The sequence below is a fragment of the Aotus nancymaae genome, unplaced genomic scaffold, assembly GCF_030222135.1.
Source record: "Aotus nancymaae isolate 86718 unplaced genomic scaffold, 86718_ANA_hifiasm-v0.15.2.pri h1tg000036l, whole genome shotgun sequence".
Lineage (NCBI taxonomy): Eukaryota > Metazoa > Chordata > Mammalia > Primates > Aotidae > Aotus > Aotus nancymaae.
In genome coordinates, this window is record NW_026988450.1 from 83681676 (window position 1) to 83702067 (window position 20392).

The 20392-nt window shown below is 36.9% G+C and overlaps 1 protein-coding gene across 4 annotated transcripts in view; it reads left to right on the plus strand.

Moving 5' to 3' along the window:
• KHDRBS3 (KH RNA binding domain containing, signal transduction associated 3) overlaps nucleotides 1–20392 on the plus strand; it is a 195451-nt gene that overhangs the window by 127558 nt on the left and 47501 nt on the right. For all 4 annotated transcript variants that reach the window (XR_010345640.1, XR_010345641.1, XM_064384623.1 and 1 more), the window contains exon 7: nucleotides 19337–19419. Coding sequence is in view for 2 of the 4 variants with exons in the window: in XM_064384623.1 (XP_064240693.1) it covers nucleotides 19337–19419 (83 nt within the window). In the remaining 2 variants the exon portion in view is untranslated. The remainder of the gene's footprint in view (nucleotides 1–19336; nucleotides 19420–20392) is intronic.

Genomic DNA, 20392 nt, shown 5'->3' on the forward strand with positions numbered 1-20392 from the left:
CAAATGATTAAATAACTGACAAATTAATTAGGATATCCCAGTACACATTCAATGAGAACACTAACAATTTAAAATGTTGGTGTAATTACACACACAAAAAAGCGTACCTGATGTGTCCTGGCAGAGCCCAATTTACATATGAATTTCTGAAGTGAAACCAGTTTTTATAAATTGTTTCAGGGTCAGCATGCAAAGAAAACACACAATCTGAATAAATGAATATCCCCCTAACATTCAATATGGTAGTTTTATTTATTAACTCTGGAAGATCTTGTTCATTTCCATTACTTCACCTAAACACTTGCATGTGATTTCTGCTGAAAGGAAAACACTTTCCTCCTTACTGCTGCTCTCAGTACTTCACTTCTGCGCTGTATGTGTGGGTTGTTTCAGTTCTCTGCAGACATCGACTGTGTGTCCTACAGTTTAATTCTGACACCTGGAGTTAGCACAGACCCCACAGTTAAAGGCTGAGTCCCACTTGAGATGTCAGTCGCAATTGGTGGACCCCAGGTTACCCACAACTTGTGTCTGACTTGGATAGAAACTGGAGATTCCCACAACCCCCTTCTCATGTTTGATAATTTGTTAGAATGACTCAGAACTGAGGAAAGTCGTTTACTTACTATTGCTAATTTGTTATGAAAGGATACAGGTCAGGAACAGTCAGATGGAGGAGATGCATAGGGCAAGGTGTTGAGGAGGGCATGGAAGCTCCATGCCCTCTCCAGGCAGCCACCCTCGCGGCACCTCCATGTCTTCACCCAGCCTGGAGGTGCCCCACGCCCCTTCAGTTGGAGTTTTTAATGGAGGCATCACTACATAGGCATAATTGATTAAATCATTAGTCATTAGCAATTGACTCAATCTCCAGGCCCCTCTCCTCCTCCCTGGAGGTCAGAGGTGGAGCAGCAAGTTTCTCCACCCTTTAATCACATTGCTGGTTCCCTTGGCAGCCAGCCTCCCCTCTTCTATCCCTAGGGGCTTTCTGGGAGTCATCCTATTGATGTAAACTCTTATGTGATTGAAAGGGACTTGTTATGAATAAAAAAAGGCCCTCCTTTCACCTTTATTGCTCTTGTCACTTAGAGAATTCCAGGGGTTTTAGGAGCTGTGATCCAGGAACTGTGGAAGAAAAGGAAAATATACATTTCTTTCTATATCATAGCATCAAAACTACCAAATTTAAATTTCTAACTCTGGTATCATCTGTTCACAGTCCCCTCTCCCTGAATGCCCTATAAGCACTTTGAAAGCTGTGCTAGAGACCAACACAAAGGTCAGTCTCTAGCACAGCTTTCTTCCCCAGAGTTCCCTCATTCTTCTCCAGAGTTTCTTGTTAAGATGAATGGCGCTACCATATAACCAGACTCCCAAGATCTAATTCTTTCATCTTCCTTCTCTGTATTCAAATAGCTACCAAGTCTTTTCATTTGTTCCTCATGAATAGCTGTTTGATTTCACGTTCATCTACATTGCAGTTGGTTTTGTTATGATACTTTCCTTGTTCACTGTTTTATTCCTAGCACCAAACATATAGTGGTCACTTAATAAATACTAGTGTTTTGGATGGATGAACACGCACCACAGAGGTTGTCATAGCCTCTTCAGTTGTACCTTTGCTTGTAGTCTTGCTCCAGCCCGTTCCTTTCCTTAAATAATGTATTCTTCATACTACTTCCAGTGTGCTTTCTAATATCTGACTTCTGACATGCTACTGCCCTCCACCTCCCCCCATAAGGAAGAGAATTAGTTGAAAATTCTAGAAGGATCTTAGTCTCTTCAGGATAAAGTTGAGACTCCTCTGCATTGTGTTTAAGGGCCTTCCTGAGGCCTTCCATCCTCCTGTTGACTGACTAACCGGCTGTCATTTTGCATTCATTCTATACCAATTGCAGTCCCTTAAACATAACAGGAACTGTAAACTCTCTGTTTTCTCGAGCTCTTGGCTGTCTTTGAATGCATTTTCTTGTTTTGTCCATGCCAACTCTCTTTATTATTCATAATCTTCCATCATGGAGCCTTCTGGATCTAATGAAGCATAGTTAGCAGCATCTTTCATGTCCCTTTAGCATATTGTACCCACCTCTGTGTTTACTTACTTGTCCTTGTCCTCAGTAGACTGTGGGATCCTTTAGGGAAGGATCTATGTCCTTGTTTTATCTTAGTTTACCCAGTCTATCACAGGACCTGACATTTTGGAGCTACTAAGTAAATATATGGAGGATGGATAACATGGCCTTTGTCAATGCCAACTAATTCTGTGTCATGCCATGTGTTATGTATACTTTTCAGCATACTTAGTGCAATAAAACTAAATATTTTAAACCAGTTTTAGCAAACATAACATGGTCCACTTAGTGAACCAATAAATAAATATGAAAGACAATGCAGTTTAATATAAAGAATATTATTCTGAGAGGCAAAATAGCCATGCATCACTTAACAATGGGAATATATTCTGAGAAATGCATCATTAGGCAGTTTCATCATCGTGTGAACACCATAGTGTTCTTAGACAAACTGAGATGGTAGTGGGCTCTACCGTTTCAGTTTGTCTAAGAACACTCACCTAGCCAATATGCTTTTAGGTAACAAACCTGTACAGCATGTTACTGTACTGAATACTGTAGACAGTTTTAACACAATGGGGTTTTTGTGTTTGTAAACATATCTAAGCATAGAAAAGATACAGTAAAAATGTGGTATTATAATCTTATGGCTCCACTGTCCTATATGAGGTCTGTAGTGACCAAAATGTCATTATGTGGTGTGTGGCTATACTTGGTTTCTAACTTCCCTTCTCTTCAGAATTACCATCTGTTGTGTTTTTATGCAGACTATTTAATGTTTCTGGGCCTGAATTTTCTCTTAACTTGCAAAATAGTAATGGTGATACGTAGCTAGAGGTTAGTCCAAATGACGTTCTTATCCTCCTTTCCAACTTAAAAACTCTGCAATGGATTGAGTATTTTTGTGAAAACTTGGTTTCCACTCTCATCCTAAGGATGGTTTTTTTAAAAAAAGAAATTTGTTTTTCTCAAATAGGAACCTTTCTATTAAAAAAGTAAGTTACAAAATAAACACATACATATTTTAATGATGGTAGAAACAAGCTAAAAATGAGTAGCTGTGAGCCTTTTGACTTCTAAAATATCTTGAAAAATGTTTTACAAGATGAGATTTAAAAAAAAATACAGACTTGTTGTCCCTTAAAATGTATAAACTAAAATTGCCTTAGGAATTCTAATCTTACTTTTCTCTAACTCATTTAACTATGATTGCATCAACTATCTATTCATAGGTAGTATTTATCAGTCACTAATATCTCTTGATATCTCAATGTCGTGCAATCAATTCTAAGCATTTGAGGCTGAGCTGATGGGTTAATCACCTTTAAAAGTAAGTATGGTAGGGCATTTTAGATGTAGTCATATAAGCTCGTAAGAATACAAAAACTCTTTTCTTCAGCAGGTATTTTTTGTGCTTTGATTATGTAACTATAAGGTGTTTATTGAACAGAATGTGGAATCGTCCTTAAATCACCTCCTGAGGAATGGTAGTGCCTACTTAAGAGAGGCACTAGGCACCTTTCAAAGTCACACAGCCTGTTAGGGCAGAGCTAGAATTGAAAGCCTAGTGTTCTGGCCCTGAGCCCATGCTCCAGCACCCTGTCAATGTATTCTAATGGAGAAGCTAATAAATAAATGGGAAAAATTATTTAATCTCTTTGGATATAAAAGTTGTTATACAGAATTTTGAGCAAGCAGTACATGATTAAGGAATAATTGGTTTTACCAATCCTTCTGCAGTTACTGCAGGATATGTTATTTCCTCATAGGACAACTGCCATTGGTTAATTAATCCAGGTTTAAAGAGTCAAAGAGATAGTTTTGAATAGGAGCAGAAAACAAAACCTCATGTTGTACAAGCAGGCATGCCTTCTGTGTGTGTTCTCCAGCTTCATGACTCACTAAGGCTGTGAAAGATGAAAGTTGTCTTGGAGAAAACACAGCTGCTACCATAAATGGTGCCCTCATCTGTACATGGAAATAGACAGACCATTGTTTTCTCCTTTGTGATAAGAATAAACTCTTCTGAAATTATGATGGCTAGGAATATCAATGAAGGCCTTTTGGGGAAATGAAATATATTTTTTAATATACATGTTATTCTTTAATGTGGATTTTATTTAAAGACTCAGTGAAGTCATCCTTCTCACTTTTTGAGAAAGCTAGAGCTCACCTGAAGCTTTAATTATATGACAAGTTTGGGGATTTTTGTACAGATGAGAGTTGTACTGAAGGTAAAGTTTCCCAATGCAGTGACTACTCACATAATTTTTGACAGTTAACTAATCTCAAAACTGCTTCAATTATCTTGTTTTCCATAGTGAGAAATTTAATTAAAACAGAGTACAGATTGTGAAAAGGTTATTTATGAAAATGCATTTTAAATGTGAATTGAAAAGCCTAGGGACACCTTTTTATTTTAGATAAAAAGATGAAGGTTCTGTAATTTTTTATATTCATTTTACCAGAAGCCAGGGTAAGAGCAGTATGCAATTTACTTGAAATGTCTATCAGGAGCCTCACAAGTCAATCGTTTTCCTAAATTGCTTGAAAGGTTGACTTATTTTAGAAATGTAAGACTTTAGGAAATCAGTCCAGATTTAAAATATATGAGTATGGAGGGGTTGTTTTTTTTTTTTTTTTTTCCACAACAGCAGCAAAAAAACACCTTATTAAGGAAATGGAAAGCTCTAAAATGAAAATGTCATTAAGGCATGGAAAGGAAAATTTGCTGTCATAATTAGTCTTGCCCATCCAAGTTAGTTGAGCTATGATGGTTTTATTTGAGCTGGTGTGACAGATGTAACATATCCCTCAGGTGAATTAGGGTGAGACAGGGAAAGGAACTTGTGAACCACTAGATTATTCCTTTGTTATAATGGATTTTCTGCAAGAACCTGCCATGTTAGTTTCATAATTTTCAACCAGCATTCATAGAACACGGTCTCTGCTTTTAAGTAGATGAGAGTCTAAGAAGGAACATAATGTTGGGGAGGAAAAATAATTTTCCCTCCACCCTCTGAGTTCTTAGCTGGAATGGACCCAAAAGAAAAATAAGTTTTTTGACATGCGTATTTTATATATATGTGAGAGATACTCAGGTAATTAGTAAATCTCAAAGAAATGTCTTAGGACTCTGGTTTATATAGCACCTTCAGTAAAGAACAGTACATTTTTGCAGAAATGACTAGATAGACAAAGGCAAAAGACTGTAAGTTTCTAGGGAGTACAAATTCTAGAAAAGCAAATAAATGGATGTTTGTTATGTAGATTCCTCTGTTGCCATCTCAGGCTAACAAGGGTCTAGAGGTATCTTGGTGGGCCTCGGTGTCTCAATCCTATAATCCCAGCACTTTGGGAGGCTGGGGTGGGAGGATAGCTTGAGGCCAGGCATTCAAGACCAGCCTGGACAACATAGTGAGACCCTGTCTCTACAAAATATAAAATAAATTTAAGAAAATAAACTTTTTTTCAGTGATCAACCTTTGTCCCTCCTGGTAGAGAGGGGATGAGGGAAACCTTTGCCTTTATAAATTTATGTCTTGCTTTGATGCAGATATAAGAGGGCAGAGAGCTTTTTTAATCTGCTGATTCTCGATTAGCTTCAGCTCAAAATAATCTTTAAGCTAAAGTGGCTTAATTTTGGGGTGGCATGCCACATCTCCTGAAGTAGCTATCACCTTCACTTTGAATCCTTTCCTAATTACCTGTATATTCTTTTCCATTTTACTTTAAGTAATCAGTGGTAGGTCGGAGCCATGCCTTTTGATCTACAGGAACCAGTATATAGTATATACTCAATGTTAGATTTCTTTCTCTTTTTTTTTTTTTTTTTTTGTTTGGTTGAGACAGAGGTCTTGTTCTGTCACTCAGACTGGAGTGCAGTGGTGCAGTTACAGCTCACTGCAGTCTCAACCTCCTGGGCTCAAGCAAGCCTCCTGCCTCAGCTTTCTGAGTAGCTGGCACCCTAAGTGTGTGCCACTGTGCCCAGCTATATATTTCTTTTCTTTATAGAGACAAGGTCTCACTTGTCTCTATACAATAAGACCTGTCTTATAGAGACAAGGTCTCACTTGTCAAGAATGGTCTCAAACTCCTGGCCTCAAGCAACCCTCCTGCCTCAGCTTTCACAAGTGCTGGGATTACAGGTGTAAGCTACTTTGCCCGACCTGGATTTCCTGATACAGAGACAAAACACAATTAACCTTGAGAATTAGAACACCCATAATTGACTTCTATACAAAGAATAGGAGGAACAAACAGGAAAGAATAACTGCTTGATGGAGGGTGATAGGACTTTACCACAGGAAGGGAATGAGTAGCACTCAGGTAGGAGGAACCAAGAGGACTCTGCACAAACTCTATGTGATATTTAAAGGCATAGACACAGGAGAGATCTTAGTATACTGCAGTCAGCCAGAAGAATTTGGGTGATGGTCAATTATTAATGAGGTTTACTATCATCTTTATCTTTACACATTTTTATTAAGTTTGTTTATAGGTAGAATAGAGTGTGAGGTATATAACAGGATATGGAATCAGGTCTATGGTGGTTAAAAGTAAACAAAATAAAACAAACAGTAGAACCACATTGTCAGGTTGAGTGACAGAAGTGGAAGGCCAGCTGGCCATCTCGATATGTTCTTATAGTGTGGCATTATCCTGGGAAGTTCACTACAGCACAGAGTCTGGCCCTCAATTTTATACAGAGTAGTACAATACAAAGTCTGTACTACAGTACAGAGTCTGACCCACTATGATAGAGCCAGGCAGTATATCATAGTGGTTAAAAGCAAAGTTGGGAGCCAGACTGACTTTCAAATCCTTGCCCTGTCTTTAATTGCTATGTAACCTTACTGAAATTGCATAACTGTTCTGTGCCTCAGTTCCTAATTCAAAGATGGATATACTAGTGCTTGTAAGATTAGGTAAAAATGATCATATGGAACGTACTTGACATCTGACACATAAAAGGTGATAAATAAGTATTTTATTGTTGTTGGCTCATTTCAGTTTACCGGTGTAGCTCAATCTTTCAGGGAATGCTCTTTTGTATATTGGACATTAACATATAAAAATTGTCATATCCAGTGCTATTCACATGTGCTAGAATGACTGAAATTAAAAAAGTACTTTCAGTTGTTGACTGGGATGTGGCACAATAGGAACTCTGATGTGTTGCTGTGGGAATGTACACTGCTATAGCCACTTTGGAAAAATGTCTGGCACATTTGCCTGTCTGTTAAAGTCGAGCACATGCCTCCCCTAGCAGTCCTGCTTCTGGGTCATTCCTCAGCAGAGATGCGTACTTGGATGCACTGGAAGACTTGTGTAAGAATCCCGTAGGCAAAACCTAGAAAGAAGCAAAATGTGTATCAACAGTAGAATGGATGAACAAATTATAATATAATCATTTAGTATTTTAAAGCAATAAGAATAAACCAATTGTTGCTACAGACAACATCGATGAATCTCACAAGCATAATGCTTAGTGAAAGAAAAATAGCACAAAATAGTAGATATTCTGGTTTCATTTATAGAAAGGTCAAAGCAGGCAAAACTCATTGATGGTGCTGAGAGCCAGGATGGTGATTACTTGTGGGGGAATATGGTGACTCAGAGGGAACAAGCGCAGCTTCTGGCAACTGTTGATGTTCCATTTCTTGATCTGAGTACTGGTTACTCTACTTTACTCCTGCTGTGTAGCTTAGTTGTACACTTGGTGAGAATTCACTAAGCTGTGCACTTAGGACTTTACCTTTTACGACTTATTTTATGCTTGAATAAAAAGTTTAAAAATACGACCAATTTGTGAATTAAGAGAATTGATAAGACAATAGACCAGATGCTCTCATTTGTAACAGAAGAGCATATCTTTCTTCAAGCAGATCTGTTATTAGACCACGTGATAATCTGAAGGTTTCTCAGTGAGTCTAAAAGCAGAGCAGAGAATAATCTTAATGCAAATATTATAAAATTCTGATAGCCTGTTCTTACATTTTCGCTATATAGAAGCCTCTGCACTGTGAATTACATGTGCCTTTTGGTGAGTCAGGAGCCATTTCCCCTTTACAGTGAGACTAAAGACACTTGACCTATCTCATCTGGCCCATCGTTCAAAGGGGGGCTGTTGCTCTCAAGGAAGAGCACTCAGAAGAATGAATGAATCAGTATAAATCCATGACTAACTGAATGCTCATCCTGTGCCAGGCACTGGGAACACAGTGGTAGACGGGCAGATGAAGCCCCTGTTCTCATGGATACTGCATTTCTACTGGGAGATGTGGGCAGTAAATAATACATATTGGGTATTGATGAAAGTCAGCTTCCAGACTCATGCTGGGCATGACTACAAAAGGTGAAACAATCAACAAATTAAAAAAAAAAAACTTTGACGGCATGAAAGCTAAAATGGCTAAAAAATAATCATAACTGGGCCAATAGCTTGGAGGAAAATGGAAATGAAAGTCAATTTTCCTCTGAATCACAGAGTATGAAAAACGACTGGTGTGACTGTTTCCTCAACTTTCCTAAGAATGGTACATACTAGTATCATTCTAAATACAGAGGAAAGACATAATTCATTTTACACATAGTGGATGTCTTAGGAAGTCAAGGTCATTCTCTGGTGGAAGCCTGGTAAGAAATACTGCTATGAGCTTCTGCTCATTTCTAAAGAAGGCAGATGAGAATGTGAATTGAGTCTTAAAAGAAATCTAGAGCTTGGAGAAGTTTTTAAAAATGGGGCTTAAGGGTCTACCCAGTTTAGATGAAGGAACTGATAAATCCCCTGGGCTGGTAGAATGGATCCCAAAGAAACTATACTTCCAGAGGATGCCTGATGGTCAGCTTGCAATTTTAACACTTTTTTATGGGGCTAAGGTTAACCTAGAATTGCTAATTCTCCTATGTTGGAGAAATACAGCAACATAGTACTGACATTATTGTTTTCATGTGTATTTGCATATATTCAGTACAAAACTACAAGCATACGAGAAGGTACTATAATAAAGAGCTAAGGAAAACTATAGAAGCAGACATAATGGATTCAGATAGCAAACATTAACTGTACTCAATTATAGTAAAGGAATTAAAAAATAAATTTGATGATTTAAACAAAGAACTGTAACATATAGAAAAATTGACATTTTGTGACTGAGAAGGACCAAAACTGAAAAGAACTACATGGATGGGTTTAGTAGCAGATTAGACAGAGCTGGAGAAAGAACTAGTGCACTGGATGTTAGATCAACGAAGCATGAAGGTAAGAGACTGGACCAGGTGCAAAGGACCCTGAGCACAAAATCTCTCTCTCATGGCCACCTTACTCATTTAAAGCCCAGAGGTTCCACATGGTCGGGTCCCTGCACCTCTCTCCTGGTTCACTCCACTTTTACTTCTTGTCTTAATGTATTCCTGCTGCTGTAACAAAATTACAATATTAATGAACTATAATAATTAGATGTAATTAGATATCTTAGATGGATAATTTATAAAAGAAATGTATTCTCACAGTTTTGGAAGCTGTGCAGTTCAACATCAAGGCACCGACAGATTCAGTGTCTGGAAGGCTTGACTCTGATTCATAGAGGTGCCTCTTACTGTGTCCCCACAGGGCCGAAGGGCAAAATGGATGGCAGTGACGGGAGGGTCAGGCAGTTCTCTGAAATCTGTCACAAAGGCATTAAACCAGTTCATTAGAGTAGAGCCTTCATGTCTTAAGTACTTCCCAAGAGGCCCAACTTCTTAATTCCACCACAGTGGACATTAAGTTTCAACATAAATGCTGGAGGTACACAAACATGCAAACCACAGCACCCCTCTACCTCGTGGCCTTTATGCTTGCTGTTTATTCTGTCTGAAATGCTCTCCCCTTGGTCCCGTAAACTCCGTGTGGCCAGCTCCCTCACCGCTTTCACATTTGTATTCAGAGTCTCTTGACTATAAGGACCTCCTTGGCCACAGTGTCTAAAATCTCAAACCTCCCCAAACTCTCATTATCTTACATACTGTATATTTAGATTGGTTTTGTTCTCTGCTTCCCCATGAGGACAAAGATTTTTGTTTTGTTTGTGTTTTTAATGCTATATCCCCAGTGCTCAGCACAGTAACTGACACAGTCGGTGTTCAACGACGTCTGCTTCCCAGACGTTCCCAACAACGTCTGCTCTAGGATAGATGGAAAGATGTCTATAAAAACCTGTAGCATGATACAAGGTTAATATGGACCCAGGAAAATTTAGTTAGTCCCATTTTCTCCTATCTTTGTGGAATTTCTGATTTAATTTCATTTTTCTTTAATTTTTCATTTACAGTTAGTTTTCCCTTTACTTGTTTGTAGGATTTCTGACTTCATTGTTATTTTGGTTTTCTTTCACTGTATTTTTCAGCACCTTGACAAATCAAACAAATGCAATTCTATCTCAGCTGGATATGAACTAAGAGAAGACATCTTATGAATGATTGACACAGACATATTTTAAAAGTCTGTATTTAGATGTAGTAGAATGGCAGCTAATCTTGGTCAGTCATTACCTAAAAAACAAAGTAGTTAATATGAGTATTTGCAGGATGGAAATGTAGACATCACATTTTAGAGAAAGTTTTAAGAATTCATCATATTCTATAAAAGTCAGATACCTGGATAGCTTTGATTTTTCTCTGGCCTGACAGCCTGAGAGTGTTAAAAGGAATAGGTTTTTAACTAAAACAGAACTACCTTTATTCCTTTATTAGGTATGAACTGTGCCAAACAATTTTCATAAATATTTTTTGGCTACTCCTCCCACAATCACTGGAAACAACCAGGAGGCGTATTGTGATTCCCATTTTGCAGATTTTTAAATGGGAATTCAGAGAAATTAGTGATTTCCCCAAAGCCACACAGCTAGTAAGTAGTAGAGTGGGAGTTTGAACATAGTCATCAGACTCCAAACACTGATACAAAGACATTTTATTAGTCTAGAAGTCACATAATATTTTCCTCACAGCCATAAAATTAACAACTGGGCATGTGATTTAATTCTTAAAGGATGCCTTATTTAAATGATATGAGAATGATTCTTATTTAGAATCATGGTAATATGGTAACTTTTATCTTTAATTATAAAATAATTTGACTTTGTGATTTGCTCACTATCTAATTAGTGAGTCTCAGAGGTGACACTACATCAACCCAGATACTATTTCCCAGAACTCCAGTGAAAATTGAATTTCTGAAAAGACTGTTTCAGTTAATGTTTATTTTTTAAACTCAAAATAATCATTGCAAGACTAAGCTTTTAACACTGTGTTTTATATGAAAACTTTTTACATGTTGAAGTGACCAGTTATTATCCCAATTAAAGTGAAATGTCAGATAGCATAATTACATTCTTTTAAAAAGACTCAAAACTGAAACAGTATTTTAACAATCACTCTTTTGTAAATTCATCTGTTCATTTAAAATGATTTTTCCCAGGTTTAAATGTAACTTTACTTTGGACAGAAATAGAATTAAATAGGTCATGCTGTTTCCTTTATCCTGGAAAATCTCTTCTTTTCAAAGCAAGATTTCTGTGGTGTTTGGCCATGTGTCACTTTGAGTTTTCTAGGTCGGGAATGACAAATGAAGACTCTCCACCTGTATTAGAACACATCTTCCCTTCCTGTAGTCTGGCACCCACCAAACAGACAGCTCACCTCTGCCAGCTCAATGCCGTTTCTAAGCTAAAAAGTCAGACTTGATGAACAAGCAAGTCTTTTTAATGAGGCAAGCATTATTTATGTTTATAATAACGTTAATTTCTCATCCATGTTTGTTCACTGTTTTTAATAATGTTCTGACTTTCAAAAGTAGAATACAGTGCTCCATAGGCAGTTTTTCTGCTGAGGGCAGGGAATCTAAGACCGTTACTTAATGTTTGACAGAAAATGATATAGGTGAGTTCTTGTCATCAAATTTTACAGTATTTTAATGCACACTACATTTTATTATACAATATCTCCTCAAGTTACATTCTTCTTAAAGAAGCACTTACTACATTTCCTGCCACTTGTCATTAATTAGTTCTTTTCTTCATTTATTTATTCAACAAACATGACCACATGCCTCCTATGTGCTAGACAGTCAGAATACAAGAGGAAAGGCCTGCTTTTTACCCTTAAGGACCTTGCAGTCTAGTGAAAGAGAGAGGAGGCAAGGAAATAATTACAGGAGCTGTGAATATACAAGTTCTTAGTTATCATGGATGCACAAAGGAGAGAGGGATAATTCAGCCTGGAGTCTTCTTGTTGGCTCACCAGAAAGGTGATGTCAGAGGAAATAGCCTGTGCGGAGGAATTGCGGTGTGAGATGACACAGCTGCCGCAGGGCGTCAGGCAGGTGCTGAAGCACACAGCACCAAGCAGCAGTGGCAGGCACCATCCGGGGGTGAGTTGCTAAGGGCATAACTGTGAGAGGCTTAGGAATTTGTTCTTTATCTTGTATCTTTATTTATTGTGTAATCTCCCCCTATTGTTCTCAGGACAGAGTAGTGCAGAGTGGAGATTTTAAGCAGGGAGGGAAGCAATACAAGTGAGGATTTGGATTCTAGCTGTATAAATTTGGAGGAATGTTTAGATAAGGAAGCATTAGGAAGCTGGGATCAGTTAGGGTCTCTGACTAGTCCAGTTGAAGAATTTGGAATGATTCTAATGAATCTAATAATTCTGAATGAAATGATTCACATTGGGAATGTAGAGAATGGGGGATGGGTATGAGAGAAATTTAGGGAGATTAAAAATAGACTCATTGGCTAGGTGAAATGACAATGGGATGCTAAAGCAGAAAGCATTGATTTTTATCCAGATAGAAATGCCTTCCTAGGTGTGTATGGACTGGCAGATTCTCACCACAGTGTTAGAGATCTCTTGTATCTCCTGCACTGCCTTGTGCACAAGTGCAGGGCCTTATATATAAAGTGCAAAGAAAGGGATAAAACATCTTTGCAGTAAATTTTGACAACATAGGATTGTTTTATGTATGTATGCATGTATTTATTTATTTTTGAGATAAGGTCTTGCTCTGTCATCCAGACTGGAGTGCAATGGCATGGTCTTGGCCCTGCATTGCCTTGGTCTGAAGCCTCTGCCTCCTGGGCTCAAGCAGTCCTTCCACCACAGCCTCTCTAGTAGCTGGGAATACAGGTGCTCACCACCATGCCTGGCTAATTTTTGTATGTTTTTTAGTGGAGGCAAGGTTTCTCCATGTTGCCCAGGATTGTCTCAAACTCCTGGGCTCAAACGATCTGCTCACCTCAGCCTCCCAAAGTACTGGGATTAGTAAAGGAGCTTTATTAAGCTTCTTCCAGAGGAAATTCTTTAGGTTGCTTATAACTTTTTACTGCCAGGTTTCCTCACTTTTGGTCATCTGATGAATGGCTAGAGGCTCCAGAGATATATGGACCAACTGAGGAAAACTCAGGAAAGAGATGAGAGGACTAAGCAGAGAAGGATTTGGCCTGCTTTGCCTCTAGAGGCATTCAGTCCAGCAATGTAATGAGCATCTTTTGAGTCCTCATTGTGTTCCAGGCACTGTTACTACTCTGTGCCTGATGTGATGGTGTGAAAGATTGAAAAAGACATAATCCATATTCAGAATGGTAGGTAAGGCAAAAAGCTAGGCGTACCCTATGCAGTCCAGTAATGGAAGTATATATATTAGGTCCATTGTTGGCATAACAAAGGTATCATAGACTGTTTTCATGGGACTGAGAAGTTATAACAGAATTGGAAGCTCTCATTTAAGCATCACCGGGAAAAATTCACTAGACAGAGAGGGCAGGCCAGAGACTTATAGGAAACAACACATGAACTAGAAATAATCATTGCATTGGAGGCACAGGACACGTTGCAGAAAAATGAGACTGGCATGAAGACTGCAGCTTGTCAAAGTGGGGATGTTCTCTAGGAGCAAGTAGGGAAATGTGAGAAATTACATATTTAGGTATAAAGAAAATCTTGCAGCATTTCTGAGCAGTGCCAGCAGTGAAGTGTAGTGAGTTTCTCATCTCAGGTTTTGGCAAGCTTTTTAAGAGTAGATTCTAAGTTTAGATGTGTGCTTGATCTAAATCTTTGACATCCCCTTTTATATTTTGATTCCACTCAATTATCTGTTGAATTATAGCAAATAATGCACTCACTATTTCTTTTAAATTTTTATCTTAGCCTCAGAAACATCTACAGGAGAATTTTATAACATAAAACTGTATAAATAAAAAATGAGCAACCAGTGGTTGAGAACACTGGAAGATAAACGCATTAGGGAAAAAAGGGAGGCCTGCTAAACTCTCAGATCACCCAGTCCTCAGACAAAAACACTTAAGGGTTAGAGGCTTTTACCCAGCTCCACTGCCCTCTACTATTCCTCTTTTTAATCATTTTCTGAGTCATTTTTCTATTGGTTAATCTCCCTTCACTGTTGTTATCATCCAGTGACCTCATCTCTTACCTTGTGATAACAGTAGAAGATGTTCAGCAAGAATTCTCTGTGCTCCCTGCCTGGAAACTTAGACACTGATTTGCAGTCACACTCAGCTTTTCCTCCTTTTCATCTGTTGCACTCTGCTTCATGCTTCTCTATATGTTTCAAGTGTTGTCCACTGAACAAATAACACTTGTCATAATGGAAGTACAAAATATTCACCACCATGGCCAAATCTAACTGTGAAATCATCGTTAATGAAATCTTGTGAAAATTACAAATTTAACCTCCTAAAATCTTGAGTATAAAATTACTAAAGTCAGTAATGCAAAGACCTAAACAATCTGAAAATTCAGATAAATTGCTAATGTTGTAATAGCTGACAGAATAATTGAGTAAGGAATGGGTGTCATAACTGTAGAGTTAAAATAGTATACTGTTTAGAATTCCAGTCATTTACAATCTTGATTCTTTAGATATGTGCAGAAACAGAATTATTTATTTGAAGAAGCATATTTTTTCCAAGCTAACAGATTACTGAAGAAACCATGATCTTTGCATTTTGCCAAACTGTATGCATGATACAGTGACCTAGTTGTGAATCTTAACCTTCATCTTCACCGTTTCTGTTTCATGCCCACACACCAAGAGATATTTCATAAACGCAGCATGAATGATGTCACTCCACATTCAAATCCTTGTTCCTTAACTTGGTCCTTCATGAACTAGTGTATGATTTTCTGAGTCTCCTCTTCCGTTTGTACCTTGCAGTGGAACCACAACAAGCTATTTGATTCTTCGGATGAGCTTAGTTCTTGTCTCTTTCTGTACCTCTTGTTTTGCACCTGCTGTTCATTCTGCCTAATTTTAATTTTTAATGACTATTTTAATGGCAACTTCTACTTTTCTGTGCTTTGAAACTAATTTCTAGCATTGATACACCTGGGAAATTTTTTTCTACTTTCTCTTTCCTAATGGTCTGTCCCACCTCAGTGCCTACCCTCGACACAGCAGTTGACTTGTAGAATTATAGTTGTCTCTTTAGATGTCTGTCATCTGTGTCCCACTACACCTCATGTCACCCTGCTTACTAGACTAGGATGCTTCTTTCCAACCATGGTGTCTAGCAGAGTGCCAGAAATGGCATAAGTGCTAAATGAAGGTTTAATAGGAATTTTCCTTCCATTAGGAGCCTCCAGCTTCTTTTAATTCATAAGAATTATTTGTAATGTCTGCATTTTGCTAGTTACCTGATAACCAAAGTCATCTCAAAATATTTGTTTGTTTGTTTTCTGACAGCTTTCTCTTCCTTGACTGACTATTAGAAGATCATAGTCAAATTAGTAATCTACCTTTGGCTACTATAAAGAATATTTTGGCTTACAAATTGTGTTATAATCATATTTGTGACTTTTATTATCCTCTGCCCTCATTTAATGACTATCACTTTATATTATACATTGTCATCAAAATACCTAACATACAGCTCTTTAACAAATACTCAGTTGCTCTTTTCTAAAATTTTTTTTAAACATTAGTGATTATATATAAATTATGTCTTACTCCTACAAAGACAGCACTGTCCCTTCATATTAACATTTGTTTTACAAAGTTGAAAGCTTTATAGTACCATACTGTTTTGATTACTGTAGCTTTATAGTAAATTTTGATCTGGGAAGACTTATGGTCTATCCTGAAGAATTTTCCATGTGCAGTGGAATTAGCATTCTGCTTCTTTTGAGTAGATTTCTCTATAGATGTCTGTTAGGTATAATTGATTTGTATTGTTCAATTTTTTTTTTCTTTTTTGGCCTTCTTTCTAGATATTTACTTATTACTGAAAAACTGTTGATGAAGTACTCAACTATTATTGTTGAATTATGTTTCTCCCTTTAATTCTGGTAGTTTTTGCTTCATGTATTTTGAAGCTCTTGTTACGTGTGTGTGTGTGTGTGTGTGTGTGTGTATGCATAAATGCTTATAATGATTTTACCTTAATGAATTGATCTTTTTATCATTTTTTAAAATGTCATTTTTCTCTAATAACAATTTTTGTCTTAAAGTCTCTTTTATCTAATGTTAGGTATTATAGTCACTTTAATACTCTTTTAGTTAGTTTTCTTGGTATATCTTCTTCCATACTTTTCTTTTAAACCTGTTTTTATCTTTGAACCTAAAGTTTGTCTCTTATAAGCAGCATGCGGTTGGATCATTTTTCCCATGATGCTAATTTCTGCCTTATAATAGGTGTGTTGAATCCACTTACACTTAGTGTAATTACTGATAAGGTAGGATTTATACCTGCCTTTTTGCCATTTGTTTTCTACATATTTTATGTCTTTTTTGTACCTTACTTTCTTCTTTTGTGTTAAACGTTTTCTTTCTTTTTTTACTGCACTACTTTGTTGTTTCTTTTTCTACATTTTTATGTTTAAATTGTTTGTATTGCTTTCTCAGAATTAAACCAACACAAAAACTTTGCTCTTTAATAGCTCCATTCTCTCCACTCATTTTTGTCTTATTACTGTCATGCAGATTACATCTTTATACATTGTATACCCATCAACATGGATTTATAGTTCTTTTATGCATTTGTCTTTTAAATTGGATAAAAGGAAAAGAGTTACAAATAAAAAATATGTTTATACTATCTTTTATATTTACCTAGGGATTTACCAATGTTCTTTGTTTTTTTCATGTGGATTCAAATGACCTTTTTTTAAATTTCTCCTTCAATTTTGGAGGATAGTTTTGCTGGATAGAGAAATTTTAGTTGACAGTCTTTTTTTTTTCTTCTTTAATAACATTAATATGGCTTCCCATTGTCTTCTGGCCTTTATAGTTTGTGTTAGAAATCACCTGCTAATATTATAAAAATGTCTTACATGTGATAATTTGCTTCTCTCTTGCTGCTTTCAAAATTTTCTCTTTCTCTTTGTCTTTCAACAGTTTGACAATAACCATGTCTACATTTAGGTCTCTGAGTTTATCCTTTTTGGAGATTATTGAGCTTCTTGGATGTATAGATTATAGTTTTTCATCATAGTTTGGAAGTTTTCAGCCATTGTTTCTCAAAATACTCTCTCTACTCCTTTCTCTTTTTTCCTTTGGGTCTGTCAGTATGTATATATTGATATGTTTGATGCTGTCCCAGAAGTCTCTGATACTCTGTTCATTCATCTTTTTTTTCTCTTCCTCAGACTGGATTTTCTCAACTCATCCATCTTCAAGTTGACTAACTTTTTTCTTCATCCTCTTATATCTGCCGATAAGCTTCTTGAATGAATATTTTACTTTAGTTATTGTACTTTACATCTTAAGAATTTATTTTGATTCTTTATGTTTTCTGTATCTATATTAATATTTGTTTGATGAGACACTTTTCTTACACTTTAGTTGGTTAGAAAGTGTATTATTTAATTCCTTGACTACACAGCTATACCCTGTATATACCAAAATCCACACATACTCAAGTTCCATAATCAGCCCTGCAGAACACACATATTTGAAAAGTTGGTTCTCCATATATATGAGTTTCACATTCTATGAATACTGTATTTTCAATTCATATTTGGTTGAAAAAAATCTGTACGTAAGTGAACCCACACAGTTCAAAGATGTGTTGTTCAAGTGCCAACTGTATTGAAAATAACCAAATTAAAGTCTTTGTCTAAAAGTCCAAAGTCTCAGCTTCCTCAGGGACCGTTTTTATTGACTGCTTTTTTTCTTCTGCAGGGACATACTTTTGTGTGGTTTTTTTGCATGTCTCAAATTTTTTTTGGTTTCAAACTGAACGTTTAATGTGTAAACTCTGGAAATCAAAAATTTCCAGTGTTTCCTATTTGTTTTTATTTGTTTAGTGACTTTTCTAAACTAATGTTATAAAGTCTATTTTTTGTGTGTTGCTATTGAAGTCTCCTCTGTGTTAGTTTAGTAGTCAGCTAATGATTGGGCAGAAATTTTAGTAAATGCCTGGAAGCTTTCTAATCTTTGCCAAGGCTCTCTGGGTGCATATTGTAATTCATGCTTCACCTCAAGATCAGCCAGAAGAGAGAGCTCAGAGCTCTCTCAGGTCTTTTCTGGGCAGGCATGTGGCACTATGCATGGTCCCAGCCTTCCAGATTGCCAGGAATAATTCAGAGCTTTCCAAGGCCTGTTTTGGACACCTCATTCCCCACTTTTCTTTTGAAGGTTTTTGATTAGCCCATTGTTTGTTTAGTTTTTCTTGACTACCTTAGGCTGCAGAAATTTCAAACAATTGGCTCTAATTATTTTCTTCAAATACTCTGAGGAAAAAGGTATTTCACAAGGGGTGAGGTCTGAGTCAGGTCAGATGAAGACAGTTCTTTAGGAATGAGGTTTTGGCAGAACTCCAGCCTTGTTCTGCCCCTTCTAGTGGCATGTAGACTCCTGGTGATTGTGGCTGTTGGTTTTCAAGGTTTCTGCAGAGCTGGGGAGTGGGGGCATGGGAATAAGACCAAGTTATAACAGCACAAAGATCACTGTTCTTAGCAGGATTCAGCTATTTAAAAAAAGAAGAACGACAATGTTTTCTAGAGCTCTGCAGTCTTTTGGTTAACTTCCTGGGTTCTGAAAATGGTGATTCTGACCATTTTTACCAATTTCTCTTTGCTTTTGTAGAGAGACTGTTGGGAGGTTCTCCACCATTTTCACTGAAGTCACTCCTATATTTTTCTTTATGCTATAATTAGACATGTAATTAAATGCTAGCTGAATTAATGGAAATTCACTAAAAGCAGAATGCTTCTTTCTCTTTAGAAACTTCTCTGAATATTTCTGTACTTCTCCTGTTATGTTTTAGGACTATGATGATGGATATGGCACTGCTTATGATGAACAGAGTTATGATTCCTATGATAACAGCTATAGCACCCCAGCCCAAAGGTAAGAGTCAGTCTTTATTACGAGACCCCACAACAAAAACCATTCCCTTCCACATTCGTATATTCTGGGAAAAGTATGGCAGTCAGCTAGAGAGGGTAATTTGGCTTGTTTTAATAATTGTTTAAATGGACAAGCACTATCTGTTCTAGCAACCAGCATGTATTACCCTACCCAAGTTTACCATAACGTTAAAGAAATCAGGCTTGGGAAATAAAAATTGAAGTTTTAGTCTAAAAATTAAGTATTCAGTATATTTTAGGTAGAACAATGGCCTCAAGCTCTGTGACTATTTAGTCTTAAGGCCCAAAATTACATTGGAAATTTGTAAGTATTCTACATTGTCAGTGCCTGGAGAAGAAGGTTTAAAAGTTTTGATTCCTATTCATAGAACATTTCAATTTCTAAGCAGCAACTCTCCTGTTTTCTAACAACTTCAGACTCCTTCCTGTGAATAATGACTTAGTTGTGATTTATTTTCCAAAGAAATATTTACCCACAAATAAGCAAATGTTACCAGAGACAAAACAGAGCTTCAAAGTTACCTCTTCTGATAACATTACCTTGATGTTCATTGATATATGAAATTAGTGTGTCTTATGTTTAAAATTCTAAGTGGAAGACAAAGGTATACATACACACCAAACAAAATATTGGCTTTATAGTGATTATGAAGCATAAGTAAGATGGACTATGAGGTGATTTTGATGAAAGCACAGATTCACTTTTGAACTCATCCGGTGCAAGTCGAGCTTTGAACTCATAGGTTCTCTTATTTGTTAACTCTGGTACTAAGGTAGATAGGGATATAAAAAAACCATGTTTTTGCTCATACCAAATTTTATTCTTCTGTAACTCGTAAGTATTGAGTAGCCTTCAAACTTTGACTGTCAACTGGTCTTTGTTGGTGGAAGCCTGTATGTCGTGTTTGTGCCCTTTAGTGTGTCGAGGGTAGACCTAACACTTATGGAGCCCA